Genomic DNA, 26,932 nt, shown 5'->3' with positions numbered 1-26,932 from the left:
AATCTGAAAAAGTTGATATTCAGAGTTTACCTACAAATTCTAAAAGCTAAGCCTTTGGACACTTCACCAGACACTTTCCCATGTAACACTTTCATTTTCTCGTGTTTCTAGGCCCTAGTAGCTCATAAACGAGGAATAAATCAGAATTTTCAAATCATCCTACAGTAATTCTAGAGAAACAATCCTATATTTTCGTGAGTGTTGGCCACCTCTGAAGCACTGTTCTTGATACTGTGGGAGATACAAAGGAGAAGTGATTTTTGCCTTTAAACAACGTATAATGAGACATTTAAAATGATCTGTCTTATTACCATTTGAAGAAGATGGCAATATTTGATAATATACGGTTGGTTAAGGGTCACAAGAAAGGTCTTGATAAATGTCAGAGGGAAAAGAGATATTTTGGCTGGAATGATCAGAAAATGCTGAAATAAGATATGAATGGGGCAGAGTGGGAGCTTCAGCTATACCAATAATAAGAAAGAGGGTCTGCTAAATGGGGGAGGGGAGGGCATAGGAAGAGGAAGGGGAAATGGCAGGCGAAAAGGCTGGCATGCAAAGGTAAATTCCAAGGATAGTGATTAGGCCAATCTGAAAAGAACATAAAAAAAGAATTTCAATCCTTCTTTTCCAACAAAACTCTTCCAAAAGCCTTTCAGAAACTTATCTGTCTTGGGATCCTTTAAAATGACTTACAACTGGGAGTGGTCACCTACCTACAGTGGTGATAAAGGAAGCTTAGTAGAGTGAAAAGAGTTCTGAACAGATCTGAGCTTTAGCCTCACCTGTGCCATTTCAATGATCCGAGGTGACTGCATACATAAAATGAGATGATTTGACTTGGGGATTTTAAGAGCAGGCAGGATATCAGAAATAGCTAGGGTACTTTTAAAAACGTGGAAACTCACATCCCAACTGGTAAAGGCAGAGGTATTGTAGGAAGTCAGGGACCTATACTTAACTATTCTAGAGCATTAGAATGCATCATTCGGTCCATGGGCTATGTACAGAAGCCCTTAGATTAGATGATTGCCAAAGACATTAATGACATATTTTGTGTACCTTGTGTTTAAAAAAAACAAAACAAAAAAACCCTACAAAAAAAGTTTAAATTTATCGCACTTTAAAATTATATACAAATTAAATACATCATACTGACACAAGATAGAAAATAGGGGTCTAATAAAGATTTAGCTCTCAATCATTGACTCCCTGCCATTAACATTTTATTGTCCTCAGAAGATCACAATGATCAGTAATTCATAAAGCATCACTAGCAGAACACAATAGAAAATCAAGAGGAAGAAAATGTTTATGTTAAAAATGCCAAGTTTCTAAGACTGCCATAGAAGATTATATCAATAATGCAGGGGTCAGTAAACTTTTTCAATAGAGGCTCACATAGTAAATATTTTCAGTTTTGTGGGCCATATAGTCTCTGTGGCGACTAGTGACGTCTGTCACTGTAGCCACAGAAAGACATGTCCATGTACCACTGAAATTTTATTTACAGAAAGCACAGGCTGGATCTGGCTTACAGGCTGTAGTTTACCAAATACTGGTAAAGTGGGTGAAAGATTGTGATAAATTACCAACTTTACGACTTCAGTTGCTTTATAAAAACAAAATTTTTACTTATCTAACTCTGTGGAGAATAAACTAAAATTAAAATTATACAGGGGGGAAAAAAAAAAAAAAACACAAAAAATTTGGTAAGGAGAATTCTCTGTTTCTTAGGACTTGAATCCGTGCAAACCTACTTTAATCTGATAAATGAGACCTGGCTGACAAGAATAGAGATCTTTAGTCAAATTAAATTTTTCTAAATTTTTCTCGAAAAGAATAAACGTGACAGCTCCACATGCTGTTACAATCATAGAAAATCAATATACCCCATAAAAAACCTTTAGAACAAAAACTGAAATGTTCGCAGTGTCCGCAAGATGAGTTAACATTTTATTTTCATTAATATATCTCAGCAAGGAAATACTTAGGTAACCTTTCCTATTTCCTCAAAGGAAAAGACTTTGCTCATCTGGAGAAATTAAAAGTTTTAAAAGTCACAGGCAATATTTCTCTCTCTCTCTCAAACACACACGTAAATACAACAAAAAAGCATGTTTCAGATAAACAGTCTTGAACTTAACTAATATAAGCTGTCTTGCAAAAAAAAAAAAAAGTTCCTTTTACTGACCATCTGACATACGATATCAATACTGGTCTAATGAAGATGAGAAAACACCTCATTTTCACCAGTATAAAATATGCTAATTGTTCGAATGAGTCTTCCTGAGACAAAGTTAAAAAGGGTTTACAATGCTGATACCCTTCAGCTGCCAACAGCCTCAGGCTCACACATGCCGACTGGTAATAAGACATCATTTAGAAATACATCACACGTGAATATATAAAATTCCCATCAAGTCATGTAACCTCCAATTTAGCTTCTCCAGATAGAAAATGGAATTGGAATACCTACCACACATTTCTGAGGTATGTTTGATAACAAAGATAATAATACAAGGCTTATAAAACATAATTTCAATCTTCCTTACCTATTGAAACTAATTATTTGCTTTCAATTACTTGGGTCTGAACATAAGTTTCCAGTCATCAAAGTTTAAAAGAGAATGAGGTATTATTCAATGAAAAAAGGAAACAGAATTGTTTTCTCTTTTAAAAGATAATGAGTTCAAGATGAAACTGTCTTAGTAAATTTGTTCCTTCTTTTAATTTTAAATATTTTTCCCTAGAAAGCCAACAAGAATAGAAAAAATTTATATCTAAATGTTTTCACTATTGTTCTGGATATCACATTTTTCAGGCCTAAAAAGACCTAAGAGAATCTGCTGGAGGGAACAAGTTGGTAGAAGGGTTCCTGGATAGCTTTTCCATCAATAATATAAAGAGGACAGGCATACATACTGTTGCCCTTCTCTCCTCAGTCTTGTAGCCTTAAAAAAATATGGAGCTGCAGCAGGAATTCTACAGACATTAGGTGACTAGAATGAGGACAAACCCAACACACTAAGGAAGGACATTACAAAGTCAGAAAGAGCTTAGTCTCTGACGGCACTGCTGAGAATTATATATCCCTATATATGTAAACTACTGTTGCTCAGGTATTATTACTTTTATCCAAACACATTCCTAGTTTATGCAATTTATATACTCAGCCCATGTTGATAAAACCCTTTTAAAATTGTACTGTCCAAAATTTAGATTAATACTTTAAAAGGCAACAGTTGGCAAACCACAGCCCCCAGGCCAAATTTAGTCTACCACAATGTTTTTCTAAATAAAGTTTTATTAGAACACAGCCATTCCAATTTATTTACATACTGTCTGTGTCTGCTTTCCTACTATAAAGGCAGAGCTGACTGGTTACCAGGGACCTGGCAAAGTCTAAAATATTTACTGTCTAGCTCTGTACAGTTTGCTGACCCCTGGTTTAAGCCACTCAACATGCCATGTTCAGAAATAATTTACTCTTGTTTTCTAAAATCCTTGAGTTGATTCTCTAAAATCTTAATTTGAAATCATACTTACAATACTTTATATCTTAATAGCAAAGACACAAAGTGAAAGTGTAGTCTCCTCTATGCCACCAACATGGAAAATACCTCCCACATTTTTTTTTTTTAATTTGCAATACAGAAAACTTCGTAAACATAGATTTAATGATGATGATGTAAGTCGTAATTAACTATTTTAATTAATCATCCAGAGCTTATCACAAAAATAAAAGAATAAAACAGGGATTCTTAATCAAGGGATAATCAGGGCTACTATTAATATTGTAAATTAATTAAATATACATATTCATAGTACTAATAATTTCTAAAGAGATGGCATTTTATACATTGAAATCAGTAAGAATGTTATAACAAGATACTTATAAATTCATTTATTTCAATTTATATAAAAATTTTATTATTGATGAAAGTCAATTTCACCATGCTTTTCAATATATGCATAAAAATTAATCAATAAATTAATTCACCAAGCTTTTTATTATAAACCTGAAAAAAAACTGCATAATTATTTGAGCTACAGGCCCTTCAAAAAATAATTTTAAGTCATTTGTTTAGCATCATCTTCTACCGAGCAAAGTTTTTCACACTTTCATGACATATACTCTATTGAGTTTCAGTTTTCTTTCCCTTCCATAGTATAAATTGTGCTGTACTCGGTCACTGTTATGGGTGAACTGTGCCTCCTAAAAAGATATGTTGAAATCCTAACCTCAACCCTACCTAGGAATGTAACCTTATTTAGAAATAGGGTCTCTGTAGATGTCATAAAGGTAAGATAGGGTCATTAGGCTAGGCCCTGAGTCAATATGACTGGTGCTCTCCTAAGAGGTAAATTTGGACACACACACAGAGAGGAGAACACCAGGTGATGACAGAGGCAGAGACTGAAGTTATGCTGCCACAAGCCAAGGAGTGCCTGGAGCTATCTATCAGAAGCTACAAGAGTCCTGAAAGCATCCTGCCCTGGAGAGCTGGAGGGAGCATGGCCCTGATGACATCTTGATTTCAGACTTCTAGGCTCCAGAAGTGTGAGAGAATCAACTTAAGACAACATAAACTTCAGGTTTGTGGTAATTTGTTACAGCAGCCCTAGGAAACTCATAGTCACACATCTGTGATTACATGTGATTACATCACATGATCAGATGTTCAAAGTAACACATTTCAAAAATAAATCTAAATTGTCTCTGAGTTTAATCTGTTCCTCAGTGGTTCTACCAAATAAGACAGGCAGCCTCGATCTCTCTTTATGATTTAAATCTACAAATGGGTACTCTCTGTAATGACCTATGCGTACCCTGCTATAATTAACACATCTATAAACAACTCATGTATAAATGCAAACTCCAACAAGAACTCATGCTCTGACAATATAATGAGCTTAAAGAGACAAAGATTAATATTAAAATGGGTTTAGAAAACTGAATATTCCTGAAGCACTTTATTTCAAAACTGTGAGATATAAGTACTATTTTATGACCTACCCAATTAGTGCTGGATGCTAATCTGTTTGGATTCCTGGAAACTCCACTTCTATGTTAAATCACTGGGGAAAAAAGATGCTTCTTGGACTAGATTTCCAAGCATTCCTCAGGCTATAGAATTATCACTGCAGCTTGTCTGTTTTATAAACAAACTTCAATTTAGATGCGTAAAAATCTGCCAAAGGAGCTCTCTTTAACTAAATAACAAATCTGCCACTTGAAAGACATCATTCATCAACCTTCTTTGTGGGAGTATTGTTATTATGAAACTGAAAACAGGCATTCTTTCTTGAGTGCTTCAGGATTTTAATTATCAAATTTGAATGTCACCAGATATTTACTGAAAGGAAAACATCAATTTTAATAAACTGCCTTAAGACTGAAAAACATAAAAGGTATTCAACCATAAAGTGCACTTGAGTCTTGTGAGTTGGCTTACTGTCTTACGATACAATGGTTATCACTCAGCAATTTATGAACCTTTAATCAACTCTAAACTGCAGGGAAAAAAATTCTCCAATTTTAAAATCAAAATATCACGTGTATATAATATATATTTTGACCTGGAAGGAATTTAAATGAATTGCAATAAAATTTTTAATGCCTAATAAACCAGGTGTTAGAGACTGAATGGTATTAACACAGGGTCGGGAAAAAAAGTAAATACACAGCAAATAAATGGATTAATTGTAAACACTTTATTTAAAACTTAAAAACAGTGGACAGCGGATTTAGTCTTAAATTTGAATATCTCAATAGCAGAATAATTTGTGTTCTTTCATATTTTGAAAATATATCCCAAAGAGGAAACTGCTAGAGAAACCCTTCACTTTTGACTTACATGAAAATCAACACATAAATGACTTTGCATCCAGTTAGCAAAGCAGCATGGATGTCGTTGGCCATAAAGTCCTTAAGAGTCAAAGATTCTGCAAGCTCTCACCTGCCCACCCTGACAGACTCCCTTTGTTTAACTTAGAAAACATTTGTCTACAAAACTTTCTTGTGGCCTCTACTCTCATAGTGTGTTAAAGAAATAAGCCCCTTCATTTCCAAACTTTAGAAAAGTATATTCACATCTCTCAGACGCTTTAAATATGAATGAAAGCATTCTTATCAAGACTAAATAAACTCTATTCATTCGTGATAAATTAATCTCAGGAAGATATTCACTTTTTCTAGAGAAAATTCCATTTCCTACTTGGCAGATATATTTCTACTTAAAAGGATTGATTACTATTTTCCTCTGAATCCAGATTATATATTATCATTTTAAAATGTCACAAATTAATCTTCTACTTCCTCTGTTCTTCCACTGAAAAGAAAAAAAGTGCCTAGAATGCAGATACATATAGAAAAAATTAAATAGCAACTGAGTATGTTTATATTAAAATACTTGTGTTCAAACCTATCAGTAACCTATTTTGACTTACTTAGAAATCATATTTTTCTACTTGCAACTTGTCCCTTGTCCTCATGAAATGCAAAAGAACTGCAATTTTCACCATTAGTAAACAAAAAGAGAAATAGAAAGATTAGGTTAATATTTAAAATATAAAATTGTTTTTTTAAAGGAGTATAAACCATTCCCTCTCTTGCATCATTAAACAATAGATAATTCATAGAATAAATGGAATGCATTCAATACTGTACAAATTATTTATAGATAACATAACTTCCCTAAGATTAATTCTCCTGCAAATGGTTACTGTAATTAAAAAAAAAAACAGTATTTTTACTAGAAACTACTATTGGATTTGCAAAACTATTTAATAGACTGATGGAGCAACAGTAACATTTAGTCTGAAACAAACCACATCTTCATTTGTTGATGCTGAAATGTCTTAGCCAACAAATATTGTGAATATCCAGAAAATAATTTAAAGACTGAAAAAACACTACTGGAGTCAGGAAACCAACCAAGGTTACAAAGAACCCTTGGAGGAGAAATGGCATCACACCACGAGATTCCTGCACTCTTTCCTCATGTCCTTCTCACAATGCACAGGGCTGCCCAGGAGAAAATGTGGAACTTGATGTGGGATTATAAACAAGGCCATTAACCTGTGAGATCCCATGATAATTAAAACTATTACACAGAACCCAAACTGTGTACACAGGTCAATCTCTTCGTATGGTTAAACTGAAAACCCACAAGGAATTTCAAAACTGCTTCCTGTGACCATGTAATCAACAAGTACTCATGTTTATACCAATTTAAACATTTCAATTAATGCACTATTCTTTGGCCAAAGCAATGTTGTCATACAGTGGTATGAGGAATGCAAGCAGGTTGGTTTGCAGCTTTGTGTTTTGTTGTTGCCCTTACTGTTATTATTGTTGTAGCTGATGTTGTTTTGTTTCAACTTTTAACTTAACCATTTCTCTTTAGTGTATCAGTTTCAAAATGTTCTTGGTACACTATCTCATGAATTACAACACAGGCATAAACAGCAAGTAGAGTGATTTGTAGTTCTTTAGAGGGAAAGGCACTTTATTAATGTAGCAGGCTATATGTTTTTCTTTGTTCAGCCAAATGGTCAATAGAGAAAAAGATTTTGCTTGATGCTCCTGAAGGATTTTAAATAAAGGCTAGCATCTTCTAGAACTAATTTTTCAATGTCAAACTACTTTTTTTAAAAAAATATCATTTAGAATGAGTATTATTATACCAGCTATGCACACTATGATTTGTTTTCTACAACACATGTGCATAAAGAATGGTCCAGGGGCTTTCAAATGATATTAATATTAAGACAACATCTGTGTATTACTCTTTGGCATGAATTTTTTAAAAGCCTTTATTTTTTTCACAGCCAGGTTATCAAACTCAGAGCTATTTTTCCACCTCAGCTGACTTCTGGTTTTGTTCCAGTGGTTGCAAACCGGAGTGTGGGAGGGAAAAATGGGTTGTAGCACTCTGGTTCACTGAAGCAGTTCTAAAATATGGAAAATCTGATTATCGTTATGCCATCACCTCTGGGTGTTCTTAAAAAACACAGTGTCCAACACCAGGGCTTGAAGAACAGGAGATTAATACATAACTTTTTATATGAAAGAGTAAATATTTTTCTATTAAAATGGTCAACTGACGAAACTGCCAGCCACATCACTGAAGAAAGGCATCTCCTGTCAATTTCATATTTGTCACCTGTAACTACCTTCACACCCACTTTGACTTTTGCCCCTAAAACTTTAAGCAATATGTTATAAAGTTTCTCCTCTTCTCTGTGCTTGAAACTATAAATTGTCCCTTCTCTACATGATTCCTGAAGCCCACTCCACACATACACTTGAAAACGTTATGTGTGCCAGAAATCACTGAATTACTCTTCCCAGAAATACCAGCTCAGAATGGTTTAGACACTGCTGGAGAAGCACCAACTCAGTGTGAGGTTCAGCTGTTTGGGGGGGAGGGGGAACTGGGGAAAAAGTGATACTGGAGAAGGAAGAGGTTTACTATAAACGTCAAGCGAGGCATGCAGGCTGCCTCTACCAGGAATCATTATTCCACCCATTCTCAAAGCAAGAGGCTTGCATTACGCACTCTTAATATCTATTTCCACAGCAAATAAACTTACCTAACTATAATTTCTACCTTTCACCCGCTACACAGGGAATACACTGCATGCCATTTGCTATATCTATTTATTTTTCTATTTATTATATTTATCACATTTGTGTGAAATTGCCTTAAAAATTCAGGCTACTCATATTTTAGCTATCAATCAAAGCATAGCTAGTTCAAAACCGATGCCTGATTTTTTTCGCACTTGCCCTTACATTTAAAACAAATCCACAAAGAAGTTTATTTTTGATACAACAGGAACATTAAAATAAACATTTTGATTCATGTACTCATAAAGTACAGAATCTCTCAGGGAAATGCTGGTTTAGTCAATGAACTCCAAATTACTATTTCTAGTATTACTGTCCTTCATTTTTAGCTTAAAAATACTAATGTCCCTAGTGACATTATTTACAGAATATAAAAAAAAAAAGATTGTTCAGAGAATTTATAATATTCCCAATTAGCAGTGTGTAATACATGTTAGGTAAGAGTCATACTACTAAAAAGAATATTCAATTGCCTACCAACCCTGAGAACATTCTAAGAAGTTTCTTTTATATTCTATAGAGCAAAACATCCAGAGTTCCGTGTACAGTGGCACGTTTTAGCCTCAGTTACACTTGGAAATCTAAGGGAACACAGAAGTGAATGTTTAAAAATATATTACTACTAAAAGAAACATAAATCAAAAATTTGTCTTGTTACAGTGTACCAAGAATAGTACATTATTATGAATTATGATCATTTATCAAATGTAAGTTTTGCATAAACACAGTGGCCACTGAACATTATCAGAAAATTGAACATGGATGAAAGAAAAATCCAATTAGAAATATGCTATACCAGCATAGACGCTAATAAACTTTATTTTAGAATTGAATTTAGGACAGTGACAAAATTTACTTGGGCACTTAAAACACAGAATTTACAGAGTTGCCTCATTGTGATCAGTTAGCATTATGCAATGTGTCATCATCTATGGAAATCTACACACAATCAACCAAAATTTATAAAGATTCCACCATGATATGCTCCCACATAAAAAGCCAAAAAAATCTAAATTTATTTATGAAATGGTAGTTATAAGACATTTCCTGAGTTAGAAATGTTTCAAGTTTCTAAAAAAGATGTAACAGTGAGATACAAGTTTACTCCATCATAGATTACTACATCCAATTAAAACACTTACACCACTCAAATTCCTAGTCCTAGAAGTTACACACCTTCTCACTGATCTAATAACTTAAAAAGTAAAATTTCATGGATTACGTTGCTAGATCAAGAAGAATCTCAGGGCTACCAAATGTGAATAAGAAGCGTAAAGATGTTTCTAAAACAAGTTAGTTTTATTAGATCAACGGTAAAACTACAAGGCAAAAATACAGTTTTAAACATAAACCTCTGGCTTCCCATAACCTTGGCCATTCTTGGGAAGTCTATAAGGAGAAGCAATCACTATGATATTTCTGTTCCTTACTTCTGGAACCTTGTGGCAATTCAAAATTCCCATTAACAGTCCTGGAGAGAGTCTTAGAGCTTGAAGCTAAAAGGCAGCTGACTGGAAGGGTCACCACCCTCAAGACGTTATAAACTGTGGTCCAAGAATATTAAGTGATAAGCCCACAGTTACATAATTGGTTAGACTCCTATGATTATGTTAGGCTTCATCACTAATTTAGAGAGCAAATTATAAATAAGTAAACATTTATGCCATCTTACCTTTGGCAGAGGGTTTTACTATGCTTGAACTTGACGGTTTTACTCACTCTAGGTATTTGTTTGGCTGCTATTTACAGACAACTTCAGAGTCTACATACCTAGATAACTGAATTTTCTGTTATACAATCCTATGTTTCATTAGACTATATGAGACTACTGTTTCTGACCTGAAACATTAGAGATTTCTTAGAGGTTTTTCCTACATCTAAGAAAACTAAAATCCAGAGACGTTAAGAGTCTTAAACTAAAATTCACCTCAACTACATTAAGACATTATATATTTTAATTAATATTTATTTTCCAGTCTGGAAATCTAAATAGACTATCACTATCAGTGAATATTCTAGATAGAACTTAAATGTCCCAGAAGTGGAAAACTCTATTTAGTTTAAGATAGATCATGAAATTTAACGTTGAAATAGCCAAACAACAAACTTCAATGAAGAGTCTCTAAGTCAAAAATCCTGGCTATAAAATGAGGATTCAGTTGATGTCACTTCAGTCATCACTGCCCCTGCTTCTCACTTAACAGTCAAAGTATAGGAACTGAAGTTACATCTTCCACCCACATCTTGCACACCTACACCTCCAATCAAGACTACGTCCTGAAGACACTGTCCAACACCAAATGCTGGTGGAATGGAGCAACAGGAACTCTCACTGCTGGTGAGAATGCAAACAGTACAGCCACTTTGGAAAACAGTTTGGGAGTTTCTTACAAAACCAAACATAGGCTTATCATAATATCAAGAAATCATGCTCCTAAATACTTGCTCAAATGAGCTAAAATCTTATGTCCACACAAAATCCTACACACCAATATTTATAGCAGCTTTGTACGTAACTGCCAAAAATTGGAAGCAACCAAGATGTCCTTCAATAGGTGAGTGGACAAACAAACTGTGCTACATCCATGTAATGGTGTATCATTCGATAATTAAAAAAAAAATCAACTATCAAGCTATGAAAAGACATGGGATAACCTTAAAGGCATATTGTTAAGTAAAAGAAGCCAGTCTGAAAATGTTACATATTATATGATTTCAACTATATGACATTCTGAAGAAAGCAAAAACTATAGAGACAGTAAAAAGATGAGTGGTTGCCAGGGCTTCAAGAGGTGTATGGTGGAGGCAGTGGGGGAGGGAAGCAGTGAATAGGTAGGACACAGGGCATTTTTAATGCAGTGAAAGTATTCTACATGATACCATAATGGTAGATATATGACATTATTATACATTTGTGGAAACTCTGAGAACCGTGCAATACAAAGAGTGAACCCTAATACAAACTATGAACTTTAGTTAATAAAACTGTATCAATACTGGTTCATCACTGTAACAAAAGTACCACCTTTTGCAAGCTTTTAATAATCGACAAAACGGCAAATGGGGGGAGGGAGTATACTGGAGCTCTACTTTCTGAGTCATTTTTCTGCAAACCTTAAACTGCTCTAAAAAATAAAGCTACTAAAAAAAAAATAATAAAAAATAAAGCTATTAAAACAAAATAAGAACACTGTCTCATGAACTAGCTATTGACACAGATAAATTTGTGTAAACCTTGTGTAAAACTACAAGGTTTAAATAATATGAAAAGCGAACACACAAATGCAATGATATTTCCCCCAAAACAAACACATGGTAACATTTATCCTAACTGTGAAACAAAAAGCAACATAAATGACCTTAACCCTTAGAAAAATAAAATGTGAAATATTCTTACCTGTCCTGCGACTGCTCTTCGTACATCCTCTCCTTGCCTTCTTTAAAGAGTCTTATTGCTCTTTTTGACTTTTTCATTAGACTATCAATGTAGATTTTAAAATATTCATTCTCACTGAGTTGGGCAAGTTTCTGGTTGTCGTCATATTTACTCAATATAAGTCTCAAATGCTGATATGTATCAGGTAAAATATCAAGTATATATGGTGGGCTATTCTTCAACTGAAGTTTAGGATTTTGGCACAGTCTGACCTAAAAGAAACAAAGACAGAAATAAAACATTTTCATATGAACTGCAACACTTTCTTACAGAAGAGCTGAGAAAATTAACAAACTATGTACTATTTCTTTGCCTTCCATAATATACATTTTGATTTTTAAATTATGATCAGCAATCTACAAAGAATCTACATTCCCATCTGTTTTCATACAATTAAATACTATTTTCTTCTCTTCTCATTCAGTTTTTCTATGTCAGACCTTAACTTTCAACCCCTAAAGTTTTCATTCTCTCTTCAACATCCCATTGTTCATGGCTTAACAGAACACCAATGTGCTAATTATTATATAACACTAACAGTCTCTTTTTTAAACAAAAATGAGGGAATGGGCCTCATCTGCTGGCCCATTTTAACATTTCACATTCAGAGATTACTTTCCCAGCTAAAGCTCTTTGATAGATTTTAATTTATGTTTTGGTGTATTGTTCCCAAACCCTGAGAAGACTAAAAACAGGTGCTCTTTTAATAACTGAATTATTAAGTAGTAAATGGGTGTCAGGTCAGAACAAGTCGTTTCCACCTCTTCACATTACATCCCAGGCCTAGAAACACACGTTACATAACGGTTCAGTCATTCCATCAGGTGCCACCCAACGACTGGGGCGTTCAGGGCTGCCTGCAGAACCATACCTTCTGCTAGCACGAAAAGGTAGTAATTCTACTACTACATTCACTTCTTTCTACATGTTCATGTGATTTAGTCATAAGTAAGTTTACCCATCTCTCATTCTTACCCCTCCAATCACAGCATAAAGAACCATCCAATTAAACGACTGTTTAAATAAACTCATTGGGAATTGCACAAGTGTGTACATAGTGTAAAGGCGCACACTCTTACAAAAGGCAAAATGCACACATCAAAGCAGAGTTACTGAGAAGCTCATGAAGCGTAAGCTTGAGGGTCCCTCAGACACTTGGCCCTCTTCTAAAGGTCTCGTCATAAATTTTTTTGTAAAGTTTTCAAGAGCAAGATATTTTACATACAATTAGTTAAGATTTCTGTCTTTTTCCCAGTACAACATCCTTTCTGTCAAACTTAACCTTCTGTTGGGTGGCACTGAAGGAGCTGGGGGCATTTTTGGAGTCTGGCTAATGGGAATTTGAGCTGAAATACACTAGTTTGGCTTTAAGTGGAAGGTACATGTAAGGAAGGCAGTCACTTCTGGAACTAGTTAAATCATTGTCAGCAGTTGTGATACAAGAATGGCTTCGGGAATATTTCAAGTGTTCATGGTGCTGACCAGCCGAGCACAGGAGCAGGAAGGTCACGTTTAAATTTCGTAATTTGAATGTGTCCAATGGTACCCAGAATTGGAGGCATACGTGGGCAATGGAAGAGAATCAAACCATAAAGTGTACAGAGGGCTTCCCTGGTGGCGCAGTGGTTAAGAATCCGCCAGCCAATGCAGGGGACACAGTTTCGAGCCCTGGTCCAGGAAGATCCCACGTGCCGCGGAGCAACTAAGCCCGTGCGTCACAACTACTGAGCCTGCGCTCTAGAGCCCGAGAACCACAACTACTGAAGACCGCGCGCCTAGAGCCCGTGCTCCGCAACAAAGAGGAGCCACCGCAATTAGAAGCCCGCGCACCGCAAGGAAGAGTAGCCCCCGCTCACGGCAACTAGAGAAAGCCCGCGTGCAGCAACGAAGACCCAATGAAGCCAAAAGTAAATAAATAAAATAAATAAAATTTTAAAAATAAATAAGTAAAGTGTACAGAGTCTAGATTATTTCTCTGATGTTTGCGGACTTAACCATTTCTTTTAATGGTCTTTCTTTTCATACCCAATTTTGTATTTGTACTTTTTTCTTTAAAAGGACCACTCTAAATTTCAGGTTCCACAAAACACGGATCCACTTTTGGGTACTGATAAAAGTGCCCGGGCCAAATGAAAAAGAGTTGAACATTAATAATTTCAAGAACCACAAACACAAATAAATCAAGGAAATGACAAATGAAAAAGTACTCTTAAACTTACTTTCTCACTTGCTTCCTCTGAGAAATGACCGTATCTTCTGTGGGGGAAAAAATCTGGTTCAAACTATCAAGCATCAGCCCCTAATTTAAGACAACCATGTCTCACATTAACTAAGGGCGTTCTATCTCCCTCCTCTCTGTACACAGTGCCTAAAGCAGAACAGTCTAGCATACAGTACAGAACTAATAAATGGATGTACAGATGGTTGGTTGATTGATTCTGAAATTCTTTATATGTATTTTTACACACAGATGTTATTATATTACTTCCTTATTTCCATGATTGAACTATATAATAGTATTTTCTCCCCTAAAGACAGATGAAGTCCCAAATATATCAATGATTTAACAAATCCTGCTTGAAACAAGATGGTTTTTCAATTCTTAAAACTAAAAGATAATACCACGAGTATACACAAATTTCAAAAATATCACCACCAACATCCTACAGCAGGCCGTTTAATTTCAGCAACATAAAACTTGGTACAACATGTCGCAGACTGATAAATTATTAACTTGTAGTTAGGGGGCTAGGCAGTTTTAAATTCACTTCCTCCAACTGGTGAATTTTTTAACTGATAAATAAAAAATTTTTCAGACATTCCAAATTACTGTTCTTTAATAGATTCTTTTAAATGTTACAGATTTTTAATTTACTATTTGCTACCTGGCCTTTTTCTCATTTGTTTTATTTAAATTATAATTCTATCTGAGTATTGATTTATTCAGTAAAATTGTTTGAATAACTACTATATACCAGGTACTGGGCTTAGTGTCAGGAAATTATAGATGACTAGAGCATACTTCATGCCTCAAGGAGTCTGGCAGAAGAGACCTAGTTCTCTATAATTAACTTAGGAGCAATGTAATTCTTGCTCTAAGGGATCTTAGTAAAGATCCTGTCCAATCCATTCATTTTTCAGATAAAGAAACTAAGAACTACAAAGATTAAGGGACTATTGAAAAATCATTAATCCAACACAAGAGCCTACATCTTATGAATCTCAGGCTGATCTTCTTTCTAACTATATCACAATTTAATCAGAATTAGGCATATAATTAATGATCCCTGGCTAAACTCATTTACATTTTTATTTTACTCCATTTGCGAATTTACATGCACTTGAGGGCCCATTTGTTAATTCTACAAACGTTTATGTGTCAGGCATTGTTTCGGGCCCTATGGAGTACAGCAATGAATAAATCACACACCTGTCCTCAAGGAGTGTTCTAGTGAAAAAGACTGGTGGCTTAGAAAAGAATGGCAGGAGAATCAGAGTGCTATAATGGAGGAGACTACAAAGTGCTAGAGGAGGAATGAAGCAGACACATCTACGTGGCAGGGCCATGAAAAGCATACCTAAATTTGCAAAAGGAGTATTCCAGGCAAAGGGATGTGCAGAGGCTTGAGAGGCCCCAGAGAGTAGGGTGTGTGAAGAGCAGTCAGTGCAGTCATTCTAAAAGGTGGGGGCACTGGAGCCCCTGGGTGAGTGGAATGAAGAGATCTTCAATAGGCTAGAGCCAGTTCATCAAGGCCTTTGTAGGCCACACAGTTTTCTAAACCTGCACTTGGGCAAGTGCAACATAAAATGCTGAACTACTACAGTATGCCGCTGACTGTGCAGTTCATCAGTTGGATTAGTATTAAACTCTGTGATTTATGACAACTCTTGCCGAAAATGAATAACCCTATGCCAGGACTATGACTTCCTAGCAGGTCAAATTCAATTCCATTCAATAAATATTTATTGAGTGCCTGCTATGTGCAAGGAACTGCGAAAGCCAGGGCGAGAAAAATTGCTTTTCTAAAACCAGTATTTTAAGGAGAAAAATCAAGCTCACCATTTAAGGTTCAAGTTCAGATTCGAATGACTCAGACTTCTTCTAGAAATATCTAAGTCACTGCCTAGAATGAAAGCGGGTCCCAACACAGGAGAGCTTTCACAAAGAACACATCTACAGTCACATTATATTATACACTGATGGACTTTTTAGGGCACCAACTGGTACATTAAAGGATTGGCTCATTACTCTTTGCTTTTGAACTAAAAGGTAAAACATTTAGTATTGGAATTGGGCTAAAAATTCCATTATAGTCATTGGCTCAAAGGATTTTAGAGTTAAAGAGGACCTTGGAGGTCACCAAGACCAACTCCTTCCTTGTGACATAACAATACTTAAACACAGAAATGGAACCTAGTTAAGTTTACTGCTCAGAACCCTGCTGTCTGGACTTACAAGTCAGGCACTCTCTCCATAACAGCAGACAACTGCCTGATGTATTTCTTGAAAATGTATTTAAAGATTTTTAAATAGACCTCTCTGTATATGTCTATATATGCATCGTCTCACAATCATAAAAATATATATTTCATATTTAATATGGCACTACATGTGTATTTCAGTAAATACATGAATATGTATTCATATACATAAAATATATATTCAACCATATCAAAGCAAAGGCGCAAATATAAACACAGGATTTACTAGGGCTACTAGAATCTTTAAAGCCATTAATTATTCTGGAACACTCTTGCATTTAAACAGTTTCCTGACTGTGCTTTAATTAAAATTTCCAGCCAAAAGGTAACAAAGAAGTATTAGGTCAGCTAACATATTTTCTGCAAACAAGGTTCAAACCAGCCCCTGAAACCTATGAAAGAAATTCTACTGAAGCAAATGGAAACTTCAACAGTAAGGAATTGTGCGCATACCATAAAAGACTTTCATTATAAAACACACCTCACCTCGTGGAGCATTCAGTTATACTAAATCATGTATTGTATCTGCGAAACGAAACATCCCATTTTTTAAAGACAGTATGGGAAGCCTGAAAGAATCCCTTGTCTGTGCTCCTCAGGTAACTACTGTAAGAGATTCCTTATTGCAGTTACTTAAAAGTATGTCATTATGACAAAAAAGTGTCTGTGAGTTCTTTGGGTTCTTTACAGTTTAGTTCAGCAAATCACACCCTAAGTATATAAAAGCATAAAAACTTATACAGCATAAAATTTTAAAAATATAAAAATAAAACAGAACTCTTTCTACATAGAATATTAATTGGGCAAAACAAGAAGGTTAGCATATAACTAACTGGTTATGAGTCTAGAAATTAATCATAGCAGGATTTGGGGGAAACTACCAATTCTTTTATGGTTTTCAAAGAAGGTTTCTTTAGAAAGACACCTTTAACCTTTATAACCTTTTATAACCTTTATAACCTCTTTATAACCTTTTTATTGTTATAAAAAGCACCATTAAATAACTGACTAGTTGTAATTAAGATGTCAATTGTGTATTCATTTGTTCACTATTCATTTGTTCACATATCTATCTTACTGGTCTATCTCCATCACCTAATGTAGGATCTTGCATATAGTAGATGCGCAATAAATATTTCATGGAGGAAAGGAGGAAAGGAACAAGTTAAGGAGGAACCTCTCAGAAGTAAAGTAATATTACAAACAGGATATCCATACCTATATTGAATAAACCTGTCTACAAATGAATACAAAGCTTGGAAAAGAACTTGATCATTTCAAATATAGGGGGTAAAGATCCTTTTGATTTACTTCTCTTGAAAAGAGGAAGATTCAAGCAGCGTGCTTGAATCTTCATACTATAAACATAGGCATCAGAATCAATCAAACCTGGGATCTAGCCCTGCCAGTTACTAGCTTTACAACCTTGGGCCAGTTTCTTCTTCTGGAAACCATGAAAACTTCTAAAGATGTTACACATTCTCAGAAGAGGAAATGTAAAGTGCTCTGCACAATACCTGACACATACTGGGCACTGGCAACTTTTTAGGATTTCTTCTCCTTCCATATTATACCACAACATGGCAAAATCCCTGCAGATTTTGCAAAGATATTAGAATTAGACCAAGGGCACTGGCCACCTTGTTGGGGATCATTAAGAGTTCTTTTATTTAGTTCCTAAAGTTTGTTATACTACCTGAAATCCTTAAAAAGTCTCCTGTTTTGTACAGAATAGGAGCAAATAAGGTTAATAAGCCCAGGTCACTACTCCTGATTTGGAATCAGTACATAGGTACTCAGCTGATCTGGAATCATTTAAAAGGTAGAATACTTAAGAACTATTTTTTGTAATTCCTCTTAGAAAACAGTGTGAGCTTAACAATTATTTAAATGTTAATATGTTAAAAAGCTAAAAATTTAGTCAGATATTTTCAAAATGCTTCTTTAATTACTAGGAGAAAATCAGCACCTACAAATACATTTTAAAAAATCTTAAATATATGCCCAAGCAGAGTAGATAAAAACAGCATTGTGGCATCATTTAAGTCACAGCATGTTTTTAAGGTGATCTTAATATAAAGGCTCAGGACTGATTTTCATTTCAATTTTTTACTTATTTATGCACTTAATTGCTATAAAACTAGTTTAAATATATATTGTTTATTCTACAATATACAATTTTAAAATATGATTTAGACATTACAAATGTTACAAGTTAAATCACTTCTTGACAGCCCAACATAAAATTTAAAAATTCCCCAAAACTTCTCTGTATATTTCCTTACTTCCCTCTTATCTAAGCGGAAGTTACAGTTATCTACCAAGGATTACCCTTCTACTTGTTATTAGCCTCTCCTTCTCACATTGTAATCCAGGATGCCACTTTATCAATTATTTTTTCTTCCCTTACATCTTAAATCACTCCCTACCTACATTCCTTCCCCTAAATCCGTGAACTTCTCCAATAGCACCTACACACAAAGTTATGCTCTGCTCAAACCCTCAAGCTATCTATCAGAACTTTCTTTCTTTGCACTAGTTGTCCCAGTTCTAGAACAATTTTTAAATAATCCACATACTCGTTTTCATCTAGCTCTCACAGAAGCAAAACTACACTGAAAGATCAACAATGGACTCGACTCAAGAAATTCAATGACTTCTTACACTTTCATTAGGCTTGGTTTTCTCCATTTGAACTTGGTTTTCTCAGACTTTGAAACTATCTCCTCATTAAAGCTATCTCTACTCAGGAAATCAGTATGCTCTCATTCTTCTCCTATCTGTTTCATCACTGTTCTTTGCAGGATTCTCTTTCCTTCACTGCCATCTAATTATAGATACACACCTGATACAGCTGAGAATTCCAATCTCTAACTTTTTCTCCACCTCTCACCTTCTACTCTGCCCTCCAACTCTCTTGTTGTTCTATAGCTTGAAATGCTGCCTCTATGGGCATATCTACCAAACATATGTCTCTAGTTTCAACTTCTCTCTTTAACTGCACATTCAATTTTCTGACTTCAAAATGGATTTCACTCTAGCAAGTCAAACTCGACATGGCCAAAAACAAACTTATCATGCACCAGCCCCCAAGCTTCCTCTTTTCTTCCTATGTTCCTTATCTCATTAAGTGCATCACTGCCTTAGAGTCAACTAAGCTGAAAACCTCAAGAGTCACTTTCACTTCAACTTCTCGTTCATCCTCTATCTCTGAAGGGTCACCAGGACCTTAGACTTTACTCCAAAATGCCTCCCACGTTTGAACCAACACTTGCTATATCTACTGTCAATTCTCTAGCTCAGTCCTTCATTACTTCTTGCCCAGTCTGTTTTAATTCCTCTTGATCATTATTTCTACTTTTAAGGGTTTCTTTTTTTCTCTTAATTCATCCTTTCTAGAGTCAAGACAGTAATTTATCACAGCATAGCCTTGACTTTCTCTCACTCTGCTCAAACATCTCAGTGTTTCTTTGCCTACCAAATAAAGTCCAAATTCCTTGACAAAACAGTCAAAGCCTCTTCATCTTTCTCTAACTAACCTTCTTTCACTCAGCAATCTCCCTTTACTCATCATTCCTTCTGCCTGATGTGTCCTCACTTCACTGGAATCCAAAGCATCCTCTAAAAAATAGCTGGATAATACCTCCACTATGCTGCATTCTACACCAACTTTTCACCCCAGCAAGCAACACTCACATCTACCAGATGCTGTGTTACAGCACTTTATTTACACCGTGTTACAGCACTTAAGTACACCCTACAGGATAACATGGTTATCTATGATTCTCTATCTTTCCATACTTAGGATATGATAAATGAATGATGAAATAAATAGCACAGAAAGCAACTCTGAAAGAAAGAAAGAATTTGATTCAAAATCTGAATGGTTAAAATTCTACAGGAGTTAAAAGATAATAACTGATTAAGGCTTCTGCTAAAGGTATGCTCCATATCACACGGATAAAAACCCAGGCAACTCTTGGGAGGATTCCTTTAAATCTTTTACTTTATCCAAAAGCTTTACCTAGAAGTGACAAGAGGCAAACTTTGGGATCACTTCATTTATCTAAGCACAAATCAGAATCTAACTCAGTAGTAAACAAAATAACCCAGACACGTAATGTGTTACCATCTATCAAAGTCTACTAGGGCCCATGATTCTGCTAATGTAGAACAACCTCACTAAGGAAAAAGAAATATGTGAAGAATAATTCAAATAAATGATATTCCCTGTTCCAAGGGCCCAAGGACTGATATTCTCAAACCGAACAAACACAAACAATAGGCATCCAAAATCCGAATTATATTCCACATGCAATATTTTTCAGAGGTATGAGTAATTCAACTTAGAAAAGAATACTTACTCTTATTTTTTAATAGCTGCATATAATTTAAGCATTTTTGATTGACAAACTTTAAAATGTATTATGGTTGAAGTGAAATTATAAAGATAGAGAATAAATTATATTCCAAGCTTGACAAATGTACTAAATGTACTGAGGGTAAAAGGCAGGAAAAGGCTGTTCGGTGTCATCACTTTTTAAATGTTTTTAAAACTCTTTCAGTAATGTAATTTCAAATGAATGACAAGGACAGCAAGACAAAAGCGTAGGCAGGTACTCAACTTGCTTTGCTCTTTGGCATCAATTAATTACTTTTTAATTTCCTGAACAGCCACGTACGCTCAGTACATTTAGTATCTATTAGATGGAAAATTGTTTCTTCCACTTTCCATCACCTGGCTAAGATGCTTGTGAAAACCATGCTCAGGAACCTCACATTAATAAATCATCATTCCTACCATACTGATTAGCAATCATTTCCTTACCCTCACCACAGCATTTCCAACAAGAGTACAATAATGCTATTCCTAAAGGCAGTGGCCAGCAGAATCCAGACAGACAACAGTCTGAGCAGTGGCCAGAAAAACCAGACAGATGTTCTCGACTGCTCCCACTGTACTTTGTATAGGTCTGTATTACAGCCCCTTCCATACTACATGGCAATTATCCACTTACATGCCTGGCTCTGATGCTGGTCTCTGAGTTCCTTGACAGATCAAGGGCAGAGTTATATCTTGTATAGCTTTGCATCCGCAGGTAATAAGCACTTCATAGAAACACAGTAGGTCCTCAAGAAATGTTTAAGTGTTAAGAACCTCCATCTCTGTAAGAGCTTTGGGACAGACTCCACATTTCAGGTGTATTTGAACCTTCCGGTGTATTCATGAGTAATAGTTCTGTCACTATATCAAACAGGCATCTACTGACCTGAAGAGTTTGGGGTCAGCTATTGACTTACACTGACACGTAGAACTAAAACCAGAAAATATGTCTAAATGAGATGCTTTGGGATATGCTACTATTCTTTTTCTCAATAAATGTACTCTGCTAAGTCTGTGCCACCGATGTTTTCTTACAAAACACTTTACATCTTACAAGGAACACAGCTGAGCAATTACTCCCTCCCACTCTCAGTGACCTTGTATAGAAAGCCTGCCCTCTGAAAACATAACAATTAGTTGGAACTGGAATTTCAGTTGACTTTTAAATTCTAGAGGCCAGGGAATGGTGTAACTACACATTTACTAGATATTTCCCCTACAGTCTAAGACTGCTTCTTTGCCCTGTGAGATGTTATTTTACTTTATAGGTGGCTGAGACGACATACTGCACTTGGAGCCTGTTTACAAATTTATACTTCTAAGATTTGACCTTGTTGCAGAGGCTTCATAAAGAAAAAATGCCAAATGCTTAACCTTGCCTTTTACATAACTACCAGTTAGAGTTGAACGTTACTATTTTCCGTTATTCGGAAGCTAAACTCCTACTATTGCAGTTATTTTACAAAACAGGTAATGTGTCAAGGGATTAACTTTTGGACTAATAATAAAGTTCTTGATGTAATCACCAGGACAGTGTTGATATTATGAACCACTTCCTTCACCACTGACAAGGAAGGAAAGACAAACACATGTGGGTGATTCTTCTGCACTACACAATTAAATAAAATAGACTTTCCAAATAGTAATTATCAATGCTTTTTTATTACTGGGAGATAGAGTGGCAATAAACATACTGGACTCTTTTAAAATGATTTATATGGTTTCCCTCCACAAAGCCCACGAATGCATTCATAAATGAACACAACAATTTTCAGCCTTGACAAATAATGAAGACAAATAGGGAAAGCCACACAATGCACCTCTGGCCAACCCCCATACCCGCATTCCACTAAGTAGAGACTTTAGGTAGTAGATTTCCTTGTGAGTCAAGTTTCTCAATTAGAGAGGCTAAACACAAACCCACAAAAGGGTTAACAAAACAAACAATGGCAGAAGCTTAACTATCAAATAACCATCTATTTTACCATAACCCATGGTGAAATAATTAAAAGAGGATAAAACTTAGGTTAACAATCGGTTAGAGACCAAAATTACACACACATTTTTTAATGTTTCAAAAATAATGACTCTACATTACCTACAGTTTACCACTTCCTTATATAAATCTTTTTCATTTGATGTTCTAACATTTACTCACAATTGTACAAATTCTGACCACTCAAAGAAGGGGTGGGGAGAGAGGAGCAGCTCCCTGGTAGAATCTGACCCATTTTTGCACACTCATATAACAGATAAGTTAAAGAAAAACCCTGAATCTCCTTCTCTTACGCCCAACTAACGGTTCAGGCATGAGAGTGACCTTAAATTGCTTACTCCTTAGAAAAGCAAAGGCAGCTAGTATTGTGCCTGTCAAATATATACAATTTTTCCAACTGCATGCTTCTCATTCTTAAGTATCCAATGTTAAAATCAAAACCTGACCTCAAGCAGCAAGTTGCAATGTTCTGACACTATGACATCATTCTGTCTGGAGCACTTTAATATCACAATTTGAATAAATTGGCAGAAGCTTAAATAGGTCACACTGAAGCCTAAAACTAAGGATATTTATCTAACAAAAATATTCTGGCTCTGCCTTTAGCATCACCAGCCATATAATGCCAGGTCCATTGTTCATCTACCCATCTGTGCTTTTCATAAGGATAAATGAAAATAAAGTAAATCTTATCCCCTTCCTGTATTGCTAATACCACTGACAGTGGCTTTTTGCGGCAAATATTTGAACACTGTTACAAACCAAAGTGAAGTTGACTGCTACCATATGACTTTGTGAAGGCTTTAGCACACACCTACAAAGAAATATTTTTTTAAACCTCCATTTCTGCAGTTATAAAGACATCAAGAGCCCTGCATCAACTAACTTTATAATTAGCCCCAAATATCTATGAAATAAAACCATAAGGCGCTACAAACATTTACCAATATATAGGGTACAGTACTATTGCTTCAAGAGAAAAACTATTAATTTTGCACAGCAGCAAGCTACATCTTAATTATATTTATTTCATAATCCTACTTAGTAAAATAGGACACAGCTACAGTTTTCTCCATAGACCCCTGTGAAGTATTCAGGTTGTCTAGAATTCTCTGGGCACTGACAGCCAGCATGATTTCTTCTTATAACATTGTAGTTCATCTGAAAGCAACATGCAGAAACCACAGAAGTTTCTGATACTCTCAGTCCCACCACCTCCATCATAAATTTTCCTTTCACAATAAACAATGTGCAATCAAAAAGGTTTCCTGTTTCAAAATGGAATAGATGAAAGAAACTGTAACTCTATCATTAACAACAGCAAAAAAGTTCCTTAATGAAGATGAATTCTCAAAGATGAAAATGGAAACTCTCAAACACTGCTTCCTCACTTAAGGACTAATCTGGTTCTTTCCCCAGTTATCATTCTCAGCATCATACACTGTGGTTGTCATGAGTGGTCCGTCAGAGACTTTTCTTAAATTACTTGTATACACTCTTTTGTTATCTAACAGCAAGACAACCTTACATAAGATGTAACGAACACATCCAAACTATTCTATGCCATGTACCAACAAAGAGCAGCCAACAGTAAAAACTTTGCATATCTAAGTCACGTAGAGGAACTTTGAACCTTGAAGAGTAGGACAAAAGGTAAAAAAACAAGTCTTAGCTCTGAACCCAACTTTTCTAAACACCCAGAGCAGATATAAGAAAGATGGTCAATCCAAAGCAAAAGATTATTGCTACAACAATAACTATTATTAAGTAACAGTACAAATAAAACTGGAGAAACCAGCCACATCCAGGGTCAACCCTGCTGTGTACAGACACGGTCAGACAGAACTTACCACTTTGTCCATGAGTTTCCAAGTTTTCTCCACAGTCCTGCGATCTGCTGCTGCTTGCTTAGGGGGTCCAACTGCATCTTGAATAGCGTCAATAATACCCAAAATTCGTCCTTTTCGGGGGTTTCCTCCTCGACCACCAGGGTTTCTGCCATTCATAGAATTTGCCATCTGGAATCTTAGTTCTCTGAAAGGGAAATTAAAAAAAAAAAAAAAAAAAAAAGTTAGTTGGTGATGAAAATATTTACCCAACAGAAAACAGGTTAACTTGTACCCACTACATCTTCCTCCATCAGTGAGAACAAAATCCAGGGCCCCAGATTCAACTTTTCAATAGTGTGTGAATTTACACTCTCAATCTTTACACACAACAAACAGGTTTAGTAGCAATGACCTTAGATTTGTTTTTGGAACACTAAGAGTTAAATATGCAAGTAGTGAAGGCTTGATTAATACCAAACTCATAACAATAAAAACTTACATAGATTTCCTCCAACTAGATAAGAACACACTGTTCTGTTTTTCCCCTCCCTGCCTTAATCCCAATTCAAAAGACTAGAGCTGAAGCCCCCAGAAAACCTTTTGGGAGCCTCCCTCAAAAACCGCACTTTCACTCTGTTAGATTTCGTCAAGTTATATAAACGTAAAGATAATTCTACAGGAGCTTTAAGGGGCAAGTCTGCTGTCAACAACGGCTTAGGACTTGGATTTTACCCGCTAAAACCACCAACTACGGACTCATGAACATGGACACACGAACACACAGTTCTTTAACCAACGCGGTTGAGGAGTTGCGCCCAAGTTAAGAGCCAAATAAACCAACACACAAATAACCCATTTTAAAAGAGAGACTGAGAAACTGACAAGAGCGGGCACAGAAAGGAGGAGAGAGTTCACTTCTTTCGCTCCTCGCCTCTTGTCTCATCCAAGTGGGGTGGGGGTAAGGGGTCCAAAGCTTTGTTTCGGGACATCTGTGCCTCCTCCCGGCTCAGGCCCCTCCCCTGCCACTCTCGGATAACAGCCGGGGGAGGAAGGTAGACAGAGAAAGGACAAAGTATCGCCTCGCGCCTCCAGCGCCCGCTGCCCTGTCCGTCTCGGGCGCTCTGCGCTCGGCTCCCCGGGTTGTCTGCAATCCCAGCCGCCCGTCTCCCTTTACTCCCTCTTCCTCCCTCCCTGGCCCTGCCCAGGTCCGGGCTTTAAATACCCCTCTTCAAACTGTGACGGCGGCGGCGACAGCAGCTGGAAGCCGGGGCTGTCCCCTCTTCCTCTGTGGCCCGCGCCTGGCTGCCCCAGGGCCCCCAGGGCGGAAAGCAGCGTCAAGCCTCCCCGGCGCCCCCTTCCCTCCTGGCCTCTCGGCGCAGTAGCTGCCCAGAGACACGCGTGTGCGCGGGTCCGACTCTACGCGCACGAGCCCAGGGTGCGTGGGCAGCCCGGGCAGGGAGTGTGTAATCGCCGTGAAAGCCCCGCTCCCGAGGAAGGAGTGACCCAGAGCACCGGCCTTCGAGACAGGGAAACGCAACAATTACCGTCAAGACCAGTCCACGCCCGCTTTCCCCTCCCGCCCGACTCTCGGGGAGGCCGCGGGACGCTGCAGCAGCACTAGCCGGAGGAAGAGACCACTCGCTGGCCACCCCACCCCTGTAGGATACACACAGAGAGAGCCAGGCGCGGGGCGGGGCCGGGGGCGGGGCCGCGCGCGACTGGGCCAATCCCGAGCACCCGTGCCCTGCCCGACAGCGGGCGGTGCCAATGGGCGGGAGGCGCCCGTCCTCCTCGCACTACCACCCGGTCCACGTCTCCCACAGTACACAATGGCCCCAGAGGAAGGCCCGCTCGCCGCACGTCCCAAATGGAAAGGGATTCGGAGGGAAATGGCGGGACTGGACTCACCCAAGAACGAAAGTGGAAAAGGGAAAGGAAATGGAAGAAAGGATGCAAGGCACTAGGGAATTGACCAATAAGGAGTGGGCGGGTGGGCGTGAGCGTTGGGAACCGGAGCCAAAGCGGACTCCGGCTAAAAGGCGGGACTTCCTGCTTCGTTCACTTTCCTAGTCTTTTGTTTCATAGCAACAGAGTAGTGGCTGAGAGGGTGTTGCTTCTTTACTCTGGGCGGATCCGAGGCTGAAGAATTCATCTCCCTAGGGCTGCC

At 36.9% G+C, this 26,932-nt stretch overlaps 1 protein-coding gene across 6 annotated transcripts in view; it reads right to left on the bottom strand.

Moving 5' to 3' along the window:
• Window positions 1–26,424, bottom strand: part of CBLB (Cbl proto-oncogene B) — a 209,378-nt gene extending 182,954 nt beyond the window's left edge. For 3 of the 6 annotated variants that reach the window (XM_068546811.1, XM_068546814.1, XM_068546816.1), the window contains exons 1-3: window positions 26,310–26,424; window positions 24,787–24,970; window positions 12,036–12,286 (exon numbers count right to left, since the gene is read on the bottom strand). In XM_068546811.1, coding sequence (XP_068402912.1) covers window positions 12,036–12,286; window positions 24,787–24,954 — 419 coding nt within the window. In that variant the 5' untranslated portion in view covers window positions 24,955–24,970; window positions 26,310–26,424. Of the gene's footprint in view, window positions 1–12,035; window positions 12,287–24,786; window positions 24,971–25,647; window positions 25,872–25,987; window positions 26,125–26,309 lie in introns of those variants that run through there. The other 3 variants (XM_068546817.1, XM_068546815.1, XM_068546812.1) reach the window with 3 other exon arrangements.
• Window positions 26,425–26,932: the final 508 nt, after the last annotated feature.

Source organism: Eschrichtius robustus, chromosome 6 (assembly GCF_028021215.1).
Source record: "Eschrichtius robustus isolate mEscRob2 chromosome 6, mEscRob2.pri, whole genome shotgun sequence".
Lineage (NCBI taxonomy): Eukaryota > Metazoa > Chordata > Mammalia > Artiodactyla > Eschrichtiidae > Eschrichtius > Eschrichtius robustus.
The sequence above is the reverse complement of the archived record's forward strand: the minus strand, read 5'-3'. Positions and strand labels throughout refer to the sequence as shown.